The following is a 15,256-nucleotide window of genomic DNA, read 5'->3' as shown; positions in this document are numbered from 1 at the left end:
TTTGGACTTTTTTTTTCTTTTATTTTTTTTAAACTATACCTGTTCCAAAATAGTGAGTTTCTTTGTGATTCCCTCCGACAAATATTTATATTTAGAATCTGGAAATGATACATTTATAATATATAATAGAGAGGGAGGGAGGGAGGGAGGGAGGGAGAGAAAGAGACAGATAGAGAGAGAAAACGGTAGTCTCAAGCAGCAACACGCAGCAGGGCAAAACACAACCTCTAGTGAACAGGCATGCCCCATTGAAGATCAGCTATTGCACTTTAAAGAGAGAGAAAAGAGAAATAAAAACACCATTTGTACAAATAAAAGGCACATTTTCATCAACAGAAATCTAGAAAGAAGCCATGTTCTTTTTGTGTCCCAGCATGTTTGGCTGTATAATTTCTTTATGCCACACAGCAAATCATCACGTTATCAGAGAGATTCAAGTATGGAGTTGTTCCTGCTTATATATATATATATATATATATATATATATATATATATATATATATATATATATAATCCTTTGTTCAAAACTTTGCACATTTTGCCCAGTTGATTCTACAAATTTGCCCGTCAGAAATAAATACTAATCTCAAAAGAATTCTTGATATTAGTGCCATTTTTATTTTTGTATTTAGCACATCATTTCTTCTCCCAAGATATTAGATTTGATGAAATTATGTCACAAAGAATTAGACTAAAAGTTAATGGTGGATTACGGTCAACAAAAGTGAAATCAATGATTCTTTGTGCCCTTTTCTTCACACCTTCGTCTAAAAAAGGAATCCAATATGTTCCTCCTCTAGTGCGCTCTGCTCAGAAGGACACAAGGAATCAAGGAGAGTCTTATCGGCTTAAACCAAAATGAAGCTGGTGGTGGATGTTTTCAGAACAATCCCAAATACGGCTCTTTGCTAAAACATGTGTTGTCGTGAGATGCATGTACTGTACACTCCCTCTTGCAGCAAAATACAGGCACGTTATATTACATTGCATCTGTCTTGTCAAACTCATTGAACACATGCTGATTTTGGTTCAATTGAAGTGGTCCAGTGCATATCAAATACAATGCCCCATTCATTTGGTATCCATCAGAGAACTGACAACAGTAAGGATGAGAGCATTTTAAAAGTCTGTGTACTATTTCTATTAGCCATTTCAAATGTTTGATTCACACTCTACAAAAACAATGTAGAACACTAATTACAGTAAACTGTTCTGAGGAATGATTGTGTACAGTGGACTGCAAAATGCAAATGAACTCTGACCTGTTAGGCAATAACGTATTTCCCTGTGTACTATACTTAAAGTGATACAAAGCCAGCATCTTTTGCTACTAATAAGTAAAAACACAAGGTGATTGAAGTGAGTGGGACGGGGTAAACAAGTATTTCTGTGGTGACATCTAGTGGCAGTACAGTAGTCTTGCCGTAAGACATCAGCACACTGAGAAAAAAAAATCTGTTTGCTTAACATCAATAAGTGATCCAATGGTGATCCAATATTAAACATTTAATTCTGTATATGGAGTGCACACTGTGTTTGTCTAATTCAGCCTCTTCAGTAAAAAGTGTTAATTACATCTCAACACATTGATAATTCATCTCGGTACAACTGACGCAGATGATCCGACTTTCTGATTGTGCTATTAATTTGTGGTCATTCAAATAATAACTTCACTAAAGTTCACTTAAAAAAAAAAGAAAAAGAAGCAGAAAGTGCTAATTAAGAATGTGAGAATAACCATTTGCATGACTAATAATTAAAAAACTAATAATTTACTACACACCAGAGAAACCCAACTCAGAAATAATCACTGGTTTAAAAGCATAACTATTTTTTACAGTGTCAGCATACACAAGCGCCTCTTCCAAATAAAGGGTATCAAGGTCTACGAACAATGTCCACAAGAACAGTTGATTTTAAGTCATGCGACCGCAGTGACACGAGAAAATACTTCATAAAAAAAAGTTTCTTTAAAGCCATTGATAGCACTATGAAGGATGTCCGTTTGTACCCCAACACTTTGTGACTACTGCAAAGCAAAACACATTCAGTTTCCCCAATAAAAGCAGATTTCATATAGTGACTATTAGAGTGAGCCGTCACGCTATTGGTGAGATTAAAGGAAATTCTTCCTCAAGTAATTCATTATAAACAGCATTTGTTTTCGTTTCCTCGACCTCTTAGCCAACGGCTTCTGTAGAAATGTGGTTGTGCTTGACAGACAAAACTAAAATTTCAGATTTTTATTCTAAAATACTCTTGTTAACACCTCTTTGAGGTTTGATTTGCACTTCATCTAAACTACAAGAACAATTGTCTTTTTTTTAATCTTTTAAAACACCAAATCAAGATATTATGTCCAAATGCACCTATGTCTTCTCAAAAATATAGCATTTCAGTCATCACAACAAAATAATAACAGTTCTATAAATATTTGTTTTTTCATCTTTAACAAATCTTGCGTCTTCCAGTGCCTCCAGTAAATAACCACGGGCCAATTTCCCCAACAACACTGTCAGCGCATGGAGCCTTCAAGCATCTCCTCTTCATGTTTCCCCTACAAGTTTCAGAGTGGTAGGAGAGACTGTTCAGAGCTTCCCACTCCCCACCAGGCATTGCAGGCATCATTGTTTCCTTCCAACAGGCTGTAGGAGACACAGTTCAGTCCCAGCTGACACAATCGGCAGATTGTTGTCCCGGTGATGGCCAATAAGATGGCTAATGCTGTCAAATATATGATCTTTTGTCCGTACCTTTGAAAAAGAGACAGAGATGTTAAATGTCAGTTGTGGCCTAATAAGGAGTTTCATTTAAGTTGAGTTTTTCTTTCTCTCCTTCTACAGATATCTCCCTGAAATACTCTACATGTCCTTCAACCGCCGTCTTACCGTGCCCTCAGGGTCCACCAGCAGCAGGTGTTTGGCGAGTCCATTGTGCATGCCCGTCAGTACGTAGGACCCTGGGTTGGTCGTGCTCTTACGAACCAGGAAGTCCCCGTCTTCTTTCAGCAGCTTTTCAGCGTCCCGGCGGCTCATTTTGCCATGGTACCACGTCTGGCCCTCCAGCTCCTCCTGCGCCCGGAAGGCCACCGAGCGCACGAGAAGAGGGCTCGAGTTGTCCACGGATGCTGCCTTGTGGAGACCGGAGACCACCTGGCACTGGGCTGGCCCCTGGGACGACGGATGGGACTGGGACTGAATGGCATCCTCGAAGGGCTCTGGTAGAGGCGAGGGGCAGTGCCACAACGATGAATTAACAGAGGAAGGATATCGCTTGCGAAAGTTTTACCTTGACATCACTCAGCTGTCTAGATTTGTAAACTATGCTCATCCATGATATCAGCTACTCTAATAGTTGAGAACCTAAACATGTGTCTGAAACACAAGGTCATCAGTGCTTAAACTTAAGAACAGTGTCTTCATTTCTCACTGGATGTAAACAATGCAGGTTTTTATTTTTTTTTAATGGATAAACATATGCATTTGAATTATGGTGACACTGAAAATAATCCTGACCTTTGCTTTCCTTATCAAAACTGACTTTCTACACTAACCGACATCTCATTGGTAAACGGTTTTAAAATGATCTCACTATTTCATATCCTGGACAAACATCGCATTTCAAGGATATTGCATCACATTAAATAAATATTCTATTTCTTCGGTTTAGGCCAGATGGAATAAAGCAAGCAAAAACACTGTTGTGGTGCTTGAACACACATTGTATAAAGAAACATAACCGAAAGAAAGACCACCGTGAAATGCAAAGCAGCTCAAGAAGGAGGGATTTATCAAAAACAGAGCAGAAGATGATGATGTGCTGAATATGAAAATATACTTCTACTTGTGCTTTACTAAAAGTACATTGGGTTTCTGTTTCTCTTCTCCAAAACTATATTGAATATAACTATTTAATAATCGAATAAATAGTACTGAAATTCATTACTCATTCAATAACTTTATAAGTCAAATAACTGGATTTTTCCACATTGTATTGTGCAATAATCTGTATCCAATATGAATAAATTATGACTTTCTGTCATAAAAGTGCTGGAGTTTGTTAGTGGAGGAACAAAATAAAATGTGACTGTTCACGGTCAAAGAACTACAGTAGGTGGATGATAACACCTGCACTCAAACTTCATACAAGAACGGTTTCGAATAGTTCACTGCTCGCGTGTAATTTGTCATGAATTCTTCATACATAGTGACACCTAACTTTATGAAACGGGTCTTTTATGTATAATAATAGCAAAGGCAAGGTGAAAGTTGAAAGGAGGAAAGAATATAGCTGTGCACATTAACACTCCTCCTATTGTCTCCGTGCTGATGTGGTGTTATTAATGCCACACCGACGTCACTGAGAAACAATAGGCCGAGAATCCTCTATCATTAAGAACTCTGGTTAGAAAAGTCATGACAATGTTACTCTGAAAGCACGGCACAGATGTTAACGAATCCGCCATTCAAATCACATGACCGACAGAAACCAGGACTTACTCATGTCAAACAGGTCCTTCTGTGGGCTCTCTTTGGCCGCAGCTGCCATACCCTTTGTCACATGTTCCGCCTCCGCCTGGAGCGCCGCGAGCACCTGGGCGTCAATCTGCTGAGTGTTCACATACGCGGGCATCTCTCCTGTTTTTTGTGCCTGACCTTTGCTCTCGGGCAGACTGTTTATATCAAATGATCCTACGGTAGACATTTGGAGAAACAATCAGAGCGTTGAGTTGATGACATTCTGCAAAGTTGCAAAAAACGTATCCCATATATTGAAGTAGTGGGAAAGCTTGGATTTTCTTACCCTGTTGTATGAATACAGACTTTCTTTCATCTCCCCAGTTTTCTCCACAGTGCCGCCCTTGGTAATACGTCTGATCTACTGAACATGGGCCCATCTGATGACACACACAGGTATCAGTTAGGAGACCATGTTATTGATATCTTAACATTAATTGCTATTGAGATTGAGATACATCTACATGAAAACTGAAGTTACTCTGCTCAAGTTCCTGAGATTAATCCACATGAACTGAGTTGTACCTGGCACCCATCCTGCGCCGCATTCTGATTCGTCAGCCGGGTGTCTATGAAGCCTCCAGGGGGTGGCATCTTGCCAGGGATGTTGTTATAGTAAGGATGTTCTGCTGACTCCTCCTCTTCCTCTGTCCATGGCAACTCCTCCATGTTTAATACCCTGGGGAAAAACATGGTTTGATCATGAAACTCAAAGCTGCAAATGTGTGCGAGTGTGTGTGTTAGTGAAGCTGTGCGAGTGTGTCATGAACCTCTCACCTGTCATGTGAGGAGGACAGTTTGCCTGACGGACACTGCAGGTACTGCTGGAAGCGAAGGTCAAAGGCCTGGCCAATGGTGCTGATGACGTCCTGGGCCAGTCCGTCAGAGCACTCCAGGATGTGACATGCTGACGAGGGCGGGAGCAACACATTTTAATGAGCATGTTGCGTGTGACACGCTCTATACGGAGTATCAAAGGAATGAACGCCTACCTCTTCTGTTAACGGGGTCCTTTGCTACATAGGCAACAAAATCTGTTGTGTCCTAAAAACAAAACAAAAACAAAATACCACAACTTTTATCTTCTGGTTTCTGGTTATCAAATCTTTTTGTGATGAAGTAGTATTTAGTTACCACAAGACAAAGTTAATATGACACAGGCCATTGAGATACTTACAGGGTCTCCACCTGATGCAAAGGAGATGGACTGCATGTGATGGTTGGCTATGATCTGTCAAGAACACATTTATGCAGCACAAATGGGTTTACAAATGCCTCTTTACACACACACACAAAGGCACATGCATGCATTCTACACACATAGTTTAAAATCTATGTCAGAATATGGTTCATTTATTTGCCTTTCCCCACTAATTAAATGAGAGATAACTGCCTGGTATCTAAGGCACCGTGAGGCAGCCATATTGGAAGTATTCAAGAGTTAGATGAGAAGGTTGGTACTTGTTTAATTTTAATGCAGCTACAACTCTGAGATAAGGAACAGAGGAACTGATACTCAAGATATCAGAAATGTTATGCTGTCGTGTTTGATGTACTATGTGTAGAGTTATTAATTATATTTATTATTTTCTAATTTGGCACCATCTGCTGGCAGTATCAAGAAAGACACAGGGGTAGACGGCAAAGCACACTGTGACTACTGACCACCCCCACCACATAGAAAACTATTTCATTACCCCTATAAGTAATAACATAAAAAAATGACAGGGAAAGTCAGGTTGCCAACCTCCTCTGGTTATTCTAGCAACATCTGGAGAGGTCATGTGCTGGTGCTCTTCTTCCTTCTCTAACCGTTCTTCTATTACATAAACCTCCTTGAACAGACATCCTTAATTATATTTAAAAAAGAATCTTGTCACTCTAGCAACAGCTAAAAATACGTTCGCCATCTCATGGATCTAAATTTAGAATCAAATGTCCTCTTTTTTAGTTTTTATTAGCTTTGGAGATTCATTCTAATCTTGGAGACACATACTGTATGCGTGGTGAATGTTCTAAACCTTATCCCATGGCCTTCTTCAGTGGATCTTTCTTAGGCATCTTATTTTTAACCCACTGTAGCTCACACACACACACACACACACACACACACACACACACACACACACACACACCCTATAATTGTTTACGAAGGTTGCACACTGACCTGTTTGCAGTCGGGGGTCATCAGGTTGAGGCTACTGGTGGAGATATTTAGGTTGATGGACATGCCAGCAAACTGCAGGTTGCTCTTCCCTAAGATACTGGACAGAGCTTTTGACGGTGGCTGAGAGGAACAGAGGAAGACACAAACAAAACAAATTACGGCAACAAAGTCACTTCTTTACCAATTAAACAGTCTATCAAAATGGAATAATTCAAAAATGTATTGTTTGTATTCTTGCTGAGAGTTAAGATCAATATCACTGTGTGTGTGAATATGAAGCTACAGCCAGCAGCTGGTTAGCAGGCAGACCTGAAAACAGCTAGCACTGTCCAAATGTAACAATAGCCAACTACCAGCACCTCTACAGCTCAGTAATCAAGTCAAGTTGTATCTTCAAACTATTTCCTGCCCGGGCAAAGTGACTTTCTGGGGTCTCGACTGGCCTCCAACAACAAAACAGTCCGGCACATTATAACCTCCTGTAAATTTCACTTATTTTGTACAAATTAAATAAATGAGATGTAACATGCTAATTGTTCAGCTTTAGATTTTGTTACCTTTAGACAGAGCCATGCTTGTTGTCCCCCCCCGTTTCCAATCTTTATGCTAAGCTAACCTGCTAACAGCTATAACTTGAAAATGGCAAACTATTTTTTTAAGAAGTACTATAATTGCCATTTCACCACTTGCAAATGTATACAGAGAAAACATTACAGTTGAATATTTTTATCGATTACAGTTTGGGCCATGCAAATGTCATCTAATAATAGTTTTGGGTAGTTAATACTGTTGTGAGTGGTGATTTTAAAGAAGAGACGAGCCAAAGAAGCCAGATAAAATTAGCCAACCCCCATTAAAAATGCTCAGTATGAAGCTGATGTCACCATAGTGCATTTGTCACACAGCCAACATATTATTATCTTATATCTTACATCTATTCGGAGAGAGAAACTAGTCAGTTCGGATTTTGTTATTCCCTGACATTTGAACAAGCTCTAGAGAGCAGAGTAATGCTTCATTTCACACCCCACATTAAGACAGTCTCCTCACACACTGTGGACACACACACACCATGCACATGCACACAGAAGACAGGCGCTCGCACACAAACGCACACAAGCACAAGCACACACACACACACACACACACACACACACACACACACACACACACACACACACTAGGCTCAGCCTCCTGATCACAGATATTGTGCACTACATGAGTCACTAAGCACTGTGCGCGGTGTGCAATGCATCGTGGGCTGGAGCTACGCCCACGCACATGCAGTCCCATACCTCTTGATCTCTCTCCTCTAAGTACAATCTCTCTCTCTCTCATAATTTCTTCCTCTCTCCATCTGTCTCTGTTTTCCCTCTCTTTTTACATGAAGGAAGGATGAGAGAAACTTACAGAGGCGATGCTATATATAGATCGTGGAAGGGTAAATGAATATCTAATGCTGTTTCCTCTTTTTCTCTCTACTGTACCTTTCACGAACATTCATTTTCTCAGCCCTCTCAGTGTGGGCATCGCTTAACTCCCGTGCTCGCTCACGCCATCACCCACCCTCCCTCCCTCCCTGTCCATCCATGTACCTTTCTCTTCCGCAGAGCTCCTTTGGTCCCTGGAACAGCCTCACACACCAGGCTGATGGCTTCCCTAGAGGGAGGGCGAGAGGAGGGTGAAGCCAAGATGGTGACCATAGACAGCCCCAGAATCACTGTTATTTTGGCTTTTTTTTTTAGATTTCATGATTATGTACTTTGCCAAGAACATTTTTCTTTTGTTATCTTGGAAGGAAAGGCGTACAGCCATGCTAGTTGCTCTACGAGGCTGTCCATAAGCACAGCAAAACTCTCAGCCAAATGTCATCATGCTAACAGTGACAATGCTACATACTGATGTTCAGCAGTTACACCATGTTGAGCATGCCAAAGCTAACTAATCATCACAAAGTAAAGCTGATTTTAGCAGATATTTAAGGGTACATGAGATGGTGCAGTTTTTCTTTCAGTGGTTTCTTATTGTTGTGTGATAATCGAATAATTCAATTCTTTGTATTATTTATGATAATATCACTTATTATTACGGCTATTATTAGTCTGGTTTGTGAGTTACTCGACTGTTCGGGAATCCTTTGGACATAAAATATTGGATGAATGTAAAGTAAATGCATAGTTCATATATGTTTTGGGCTTGACATGCACTGTCTTGTTCTGTTATTTGATATGGTCATTGCTATATTTATGAACATATTGAATAATTAGCTGTTGCTGCAATCTGTTTGGATTTTGTATTTATTGTCTATTAACATGAGAAGATGGAGTTGTCCATTGATAAATGAAAAAAAACAAAAAAAAAACAATAGATTAATACATTTACCTAAAAGAAAAATAACTGTATTTACAGCGAGCCTGAACTCTACAGGTTGTTGCACATAAAATGAAATCACCTTGGCCACAAGAGGCCTGAGTCAAGATTCAATATCCAGTGTAGAGTGTTTTATATGGTGCTATAGGGAATATTACAAATGCACAGCACCTCTCGGAACCATGCAGCTGTATCTGGTATACAGCTGCACATTACAGAGTGAAATCTAAAACGGTCTTTCAGATGTGAAGTGAACCGTTTTATCCGTGCCATCATTTTTATGTAAAAGACAACAATATATGGATTAAATGGTGGCTAAAGATAGAGCTGCTTTGATGCAGAAAAATCTAATTCCCCCCTGAGAAGAAGTGAACCTACTGCTCACACAGCAGTAGGTTCTTTCAGAATAGCGAAATCTAATAATAGCAATATCTTGAGACATAACATTTTCTCTCCGTTTGTCCATCTCTTTCTTTATTAGAGCCAAACAGAAACACACATACACACAGTAAGGGAGAGGGGGAGAGAGAGAGAGAGAGAGAGAGAGAGAGAGAGAGAGAGAGAGAGAGAGAGAGAGAGAGAGAGAGAGAGAGAGGCTGCTGCTGTGTGGCTTTGCAAGCTAGCGTTAGTCTGGACTGACTTCAGGAAGTCAAGCATAAAAGTGGACATGACACAAACCGATTCACTGTTGGCCTTTGCCTGGCTGCACATTGGTCAATGATTTCAAAGATACACATGGAGTCACAGAAAATTCTGTGCAAACAAATTGTGATAACAGGCAACCTAGATGTACTCCAAATACATAAAATATCAAAGTCCTGTCCGTTTTAAAAATGTTTTTTTTATTATTATTGCAGATTGAACGTTATTAATACCGAGAACTAATGTTCTGCTTGTAATTATAAGTTTGTATTTGCGAAGGCATGACAGAGAGCAGTGATTTCCTTGAAAAACAAAGCGTTTAATAGTTTTTAATACTAAATGTATTAATTATTAACCACTAAAACATTTGGTCACTGACCAATTCACACCGATAGCACAGTTGATAAAGTTTGTTCTCTGCTGTTGGTCTTTTCGTTGCCACTGTCGTCTCTTAGTCACTAAAATCATCTGCTTAAGTACACAAGTTATAAACAGACACAAACCCAGGTAGGAGCATAGATATCATTAAACCTATAATTTCCTATTCTTATAAGGTTCAAAACAGATTTCACCTAAAATAATATCTTGTATTAGTATATTTGGGGTTTTATGACTTGGTTTTTGGTTCAATAATCTAATATTTCAGACCTGGTATAAAAAAAAACTTTTATGAATGTTTGTGGTTTTTAAGTAAATCTTTAAAAACAACTGCCACTTTAAAATTCAAATAAACCCTCTAATAAATCAGTTTAGATAGTTTACAGTTATACTAAGTCTTCATTGTGAACAAATACGCACCAGACTTATGTGTGTTATGTTTGGGTACACACAATAACAATCCGCATTTAATGGCTGGGATTTGCTTTAAATAAAAAAAGCAAGTGAAAAGTCAGAACAGCAAGTGTGGCCTTACCTAGTGATTTGTGATCTCGTGGTGAAATCCAGGGATCTCATCGACCGAAGGACTTCTATACAGCCCAGGTACTGGAAAGAAAAAATGTCAAACGTTATATTCATAACAAGCACATAATGTTGTACAGAAAGAAAATATGCCTGATTCGTTTGCATTACCAATCTAAACTCACTAAATCCAAATACCTGCAGTCCTTCACTTTATACAAAATCACTACAACGTAAACTTAACATCTAGAAACCAGGCGCTAATTCCAGAAAGGAAAAAATTGACTAGACCGATCCTGGTGGTGTTTGACCACGAGGAGCACTATGGAACAGTGTCTTTCTGAGAGAGTCCCCGATTTGTTGCATCTTGTGCACATGCACGGCGACACACATGCCCAAAAGTGTGTACACCTTCCTGTTGCCTGTCGTTGGCAGTGAGGCACAAAAGATACTTTTACAGAAGAAGGCTGCTAGCAAACATGGATGTAAAGAATGCTGGATTAAAAATTATTTTATAACAAAAATCACTTTTACAGATGTTTTATGAGGAAGGAACGTGATAGTTAGGACTAACGGTCCCACACAAAGCACTTTGATTTGTGTGGTTGCAATATAACTCCACAAGGTAATTTAGTAATCCTGTTCTTTTGGAACACCAAATATCCAATCATCCAATGACAAACACTGTGGTGAGAAAAACAAGCACTTAAAATGTTTCCTGTACAAAAGGGCCATTGACATTACAGGTTTGTCTTTCAGCGGGTCACTTCTTAACATACAGTCTGCACAAAACACACCGAGAACAAATTCAAGTAAACATTACACTGATCTTATGAATGGTTATATAAACGAGTGGATATTAATTTGGCAACTTCAGTTATGATCCTTTCATCCAACCTTCGCAAATTGACTTAAACCTGTATTTCATCAGCAGATGTGCATCATGGTTTTCTACTTTCTAGTTAAAAACAAACATCCAGCAGGAGTGCCCAAAGGCAAAGACTGACACAAAGTTCATGCAAAGTTGGAAAAGAAATAAAGTTATTTGGAAACTGCATCAGTGTGTTACTCTGCCACATGCGGTGACTTTCCTCCCATCCCATAAATCCATTAATATTGCACAGACTGAGAACATTTTATCAGAATCACATTCATAACCTGGCTGTAAACAGAACAGACATCCAGACACCCCAACGTTTCTATTTCCACTCCTTTTCAGAAAGAACAAAGTTATTAGAATCATAACTTTCAGATTATGAGGCCCCTTCTCTCCAGTGAGCGCTTTGCAAGCACCAGCAAACAAATACCATTTGGTCAACATGACGTTTGCAAATGTGTACTGTTTTCTATTTTCAGAACACAGAGTTTGAAGTGCACTATTCAGCAGGGACAAAAATATATCTAACGATTCTAAAATTGGTAGAGACCTATTCTGAGCACAACATGAAGATGTTTTTCTCTCATGCTGTACAACAAACAAGTACATGGTTGACAAAGTAAAACTGCACTTCAAATTAATTATTAACATCGATGGGAAGCCAGCTCGAAAGAGGCCATAACTGATCCCAAGTAACAATACAACCTCTATATCCTTTCAGGTGAACATGTACCGGCAAAACTACAGACACACACTTTATAACAAACAACCTGAAACAGTCATATATCATACCGGCTGGAGTTGTTGCCTACTGGAGTGTTGTTGTTATGCTCATGAATTTAAACATTTAGTTTATTTCCAAACAGAAAAAGTGGCTCTCATATCATTTAGCTGCAGTCAGGTGAAAATATGTAACAAAACGTGTAGATGGTCCATAACAGTTGTTGAATTAGAAACCTTATATTATACAGTCCAGTTCTGTGCAGTCTAGACAGGATATGTCGGGTCAAAAGGACAACGCACTTACCCATAAATACCACTAAGCTAAAGGTTAATGCAATGTTGAATAAAATGAAAAATATGCACATAATAAGAACAAACACGAGAAGTAAATAATTACAATGTACTAACTAATGCAAAAAAAAAAGATGGGCGTTATTGTTTTGTTTATCTTTTCTATATATAGACGTAGTTACCATGGGCAAAAAGCAAAAGTAAAAAAGTGTCACTGTCAATCAATGTCCCTTTAGAGTAATGGTGCATGATGCGCGAGGAGTGACCACATGACGCTAATTAAAAGTGCTGTGAGCATAACACCACATTGAACTCAATACACACAGGACCTCAAACCACAGGAAAAGCAGAGGGTGGGGTCGGGGGGTGGGGGGGGGTAGCACCGACCGGACCCATTTCCCTTCTCAGTGTGGATGCTTTCAGCAGCATTGACTGGACAAATAAGCGCCGCCGTCCTTAATGCAGTTAATGGAATGTCACGCTGGTCACAGATACTGTCGGCTTTGTTCGGGCAAGTTGTACGTGTCATATGATGGCAATCATGCTGTGTAACTTGATTTGGAATATAAGACGTCACCTGGCAGTCCTCTCCAGTATGATCATTCAGCCACCACAAAACCACATTGTATGTGCTGCATCAATAAAAAAGATGCACACTTAACTGCTAAGTTATGGTTTCAGTGAAAATGGTTTGTTTGCGCTTCTTCATTCACTTTACACCTTGAAGAGCCAGGGCTCAGCATCATCACTCCTCATGCTAGTGACTCACTGTCGGCACGATGACATTCACAGCTCTCTTACTTGTGCGCAAACTTGTGCTGCTTTAAATTATGTATGATGGCTGAACAACATTAACATTACAATACGGCTGCAACGAGACAAACGTGCACTGTGTGTTTGTTTTTTTCTCCATTTCCACCATTTCACTGTGTGCGAGCTAAAACAGCCAGAGAGCTCATAGAGACGCACAATGTACAGAATAACACATCACCATGGTTACAAAAGCATAACGCTGTGCGTCCACATACATGAGACGGACTGTAGGAATTGAAATGTTTACAGCACACTCAAAATGACACTGGTGATCACTGTTTTTGTTTTGCCATCACAGGTTTTTCCTCTATTTCAGCCCAATGTTAACCCTCTGTATTTCCTGAATTATTCAATGTCTATTTTCTGGTTGCTGCTGCTGCACCTTCTGGTGTAGCCAACCTACATTCACCCACTCAAGGGCACGTTGTTATGTGCCAATAAAACATCTCTCCTAAAACTATTACCCCCCCCCCCCCCCCCCCCCCACCCTCCTCTTGCATGTGGCTGAGCTTGAGTCATTGAAAGAAAAGAGAGAATGGGAAAGAAGGAGAGGACAAAAATGGAAATGAGACTACCAACCTTCACAATGTATGTCACTCCTGGACCAGAGATCTTCTCGGTCGAGTGGAGCCATCCTCTGGAGGGTTTGATCACCAGTCCACCACCTCCACCTGGATTCCAGTCCTCTCCGCCGGGCGGGAGCTCGTCCAGCCGGCTCTTCTTGCTCATGCTGATGGCTGATGGCTCCAGCTGCGAGCAGGGGGTCGAATGGGAGGCCGAGCTGCACAGAGAGCCGCCCACACCAGAGGCTGCTGCCGTCGCCGCACTGGGACTCGGGCCACTGGAGCTGCCTGAGCCCGATCCCCCACCCCCCTGCAGCTTAGACACAGCCAGGTCCTTGACAGCCGAGGGCAGACCCTTGATGCCCAGCAGGCTGCCTGAGTTGCTGAATTTCAGGCCGGACACCTTGTTGATGAGGGTACAGAGGGTGGTGCCTCCATCTTCCAGGTGGTCAGAGCCGTGGCTGGTTGGGGTGCTGGAAGCAGTGGTGGCGGAGGAGGGCTGGACCTCAGTCGGGGGTGTGTAAGATGTCTCGGCTGCAGACTGGGGGGTGGCCGAGACCTTGGGGTTCATGGACAGGCCGTGGAGAAGCTCATCGACGGATGTTACTGACTCATTCCTGAAGCGGTTGTATTTGGTACGGTGAAGCATACCCTTCTCTCTCTTGCTCTCTCCCCTCTCTCCACCAACCGACACGCACAGCCTGCCTCTTTCACAAGTGTGCTGGCAGACGTGGCTGAGCCGTGCTGATTACCCTCTCCTGTAACATAGCAGCAGCGGTACAGGCAGCAAACGCCTTTTAGCAATCACAGGCCACCTGACTTTAATTTTCTCTATTGAGGTTACAGTGGTGGTTGTGTTGAGCTGCTGCTGCTGCTGTCGCCAAAGTCCAATCTACTCTCAGTAAAATCCAGAGCTGCAATCCAATCCGTCAGATAGAAATATACAGACACAATCCATGGAAACACAGCACTGAAGGAGAGGAGGAAGAGGATGGAGAGGAAAAAGGTCTCTAAAAGGCTGCCAGTGTTGTGGTGCAGCTTGTTTGGTTTCCAGTGGTGATGCTGCTGCTGCTGATGATTTCTAGCCTCAAAAATCCAAAAAGTAAGAACAGAGAAAGGTCTATGTTGTCGATGATCACGGATACTGCGAGGGAAGAGCAAATACTCTCTACTGACTGCTGCCTGCCGGCTCAGAGCTAAAGCATGACTCACTGATCTGAGAAAACCTTCTCAACAAAAGGCTTGCTGAACACTGTAAATCACTTCCTGTCGGAGGGAGAAAAAAAAACCTCCCACTTACAGCACACTAGAACCAATCAATTTTTAAATTCCCCAGTCTGATATTTATTCTCTTTAATTCTTTCCTTCTCATTTGTCTTTCTGAGAAAAAGGA

The 15,256-nt window shown here is 40.8% G+C and overlaps 1 protein-coding gene across 1 annotated transcript; it reads right to left on the bottom strand.

The window, feature by feature from the left end:
• Positions 1-2,301: 2,301 nt before the first annotated feature.
• Positions 2,302-14,777, bottom strand: shc3 (SHC (Src homology 2 domain containing) transforming protein 3). Its single transcript, XM_076087422.1, has 12 exons — positions 13,880-14,777; positions 10,610-10,680; positions 8,280-8,343; positions 6,685-6,804; positions 5,695-5,748; positions 5,510-5,561; positions 5,295-5,424; positions 5,043-5,196; positions 4,804-4,897; positions 4,500-4,691; positions 2,889-3,217; positions 2,302-2,753 (listed from the first exon to the last, which is right to left on the bottom strand). Exons 1-12 carry the CDS (start codon positions 14,510-14,512, stop codon positions 2,625-2,627), a joined length of 2,022 nt encoding a protein of 673 aa, XP_075943537.1. The 5' UTR covers positions 14,513-14,777; the 3' UTR covers positions 2,302-2,624.
• Positions 14,778-15,256: the final 479 nt, after the last annotated feature.

This window comes from Anarhichas minor, unplaced genomic scaffold (genome assembly GCF_050575085.1).
Source record: "Anarhichas minor isolate MPS153535 unplaced genomic scaffold, ASM5057508v1 ptg000002l, whole genome shotgun sequence".
NCBI classification, from domain to species: Eukaryota; Metazoa; Chordata; class Actinopteri; order Perciformes; family Anarhichadidae; genus Anarhichas; species Anarhichas minor.
This window is presented reverse-complemented; position numbering and strand designations above follow the sequence as displayed.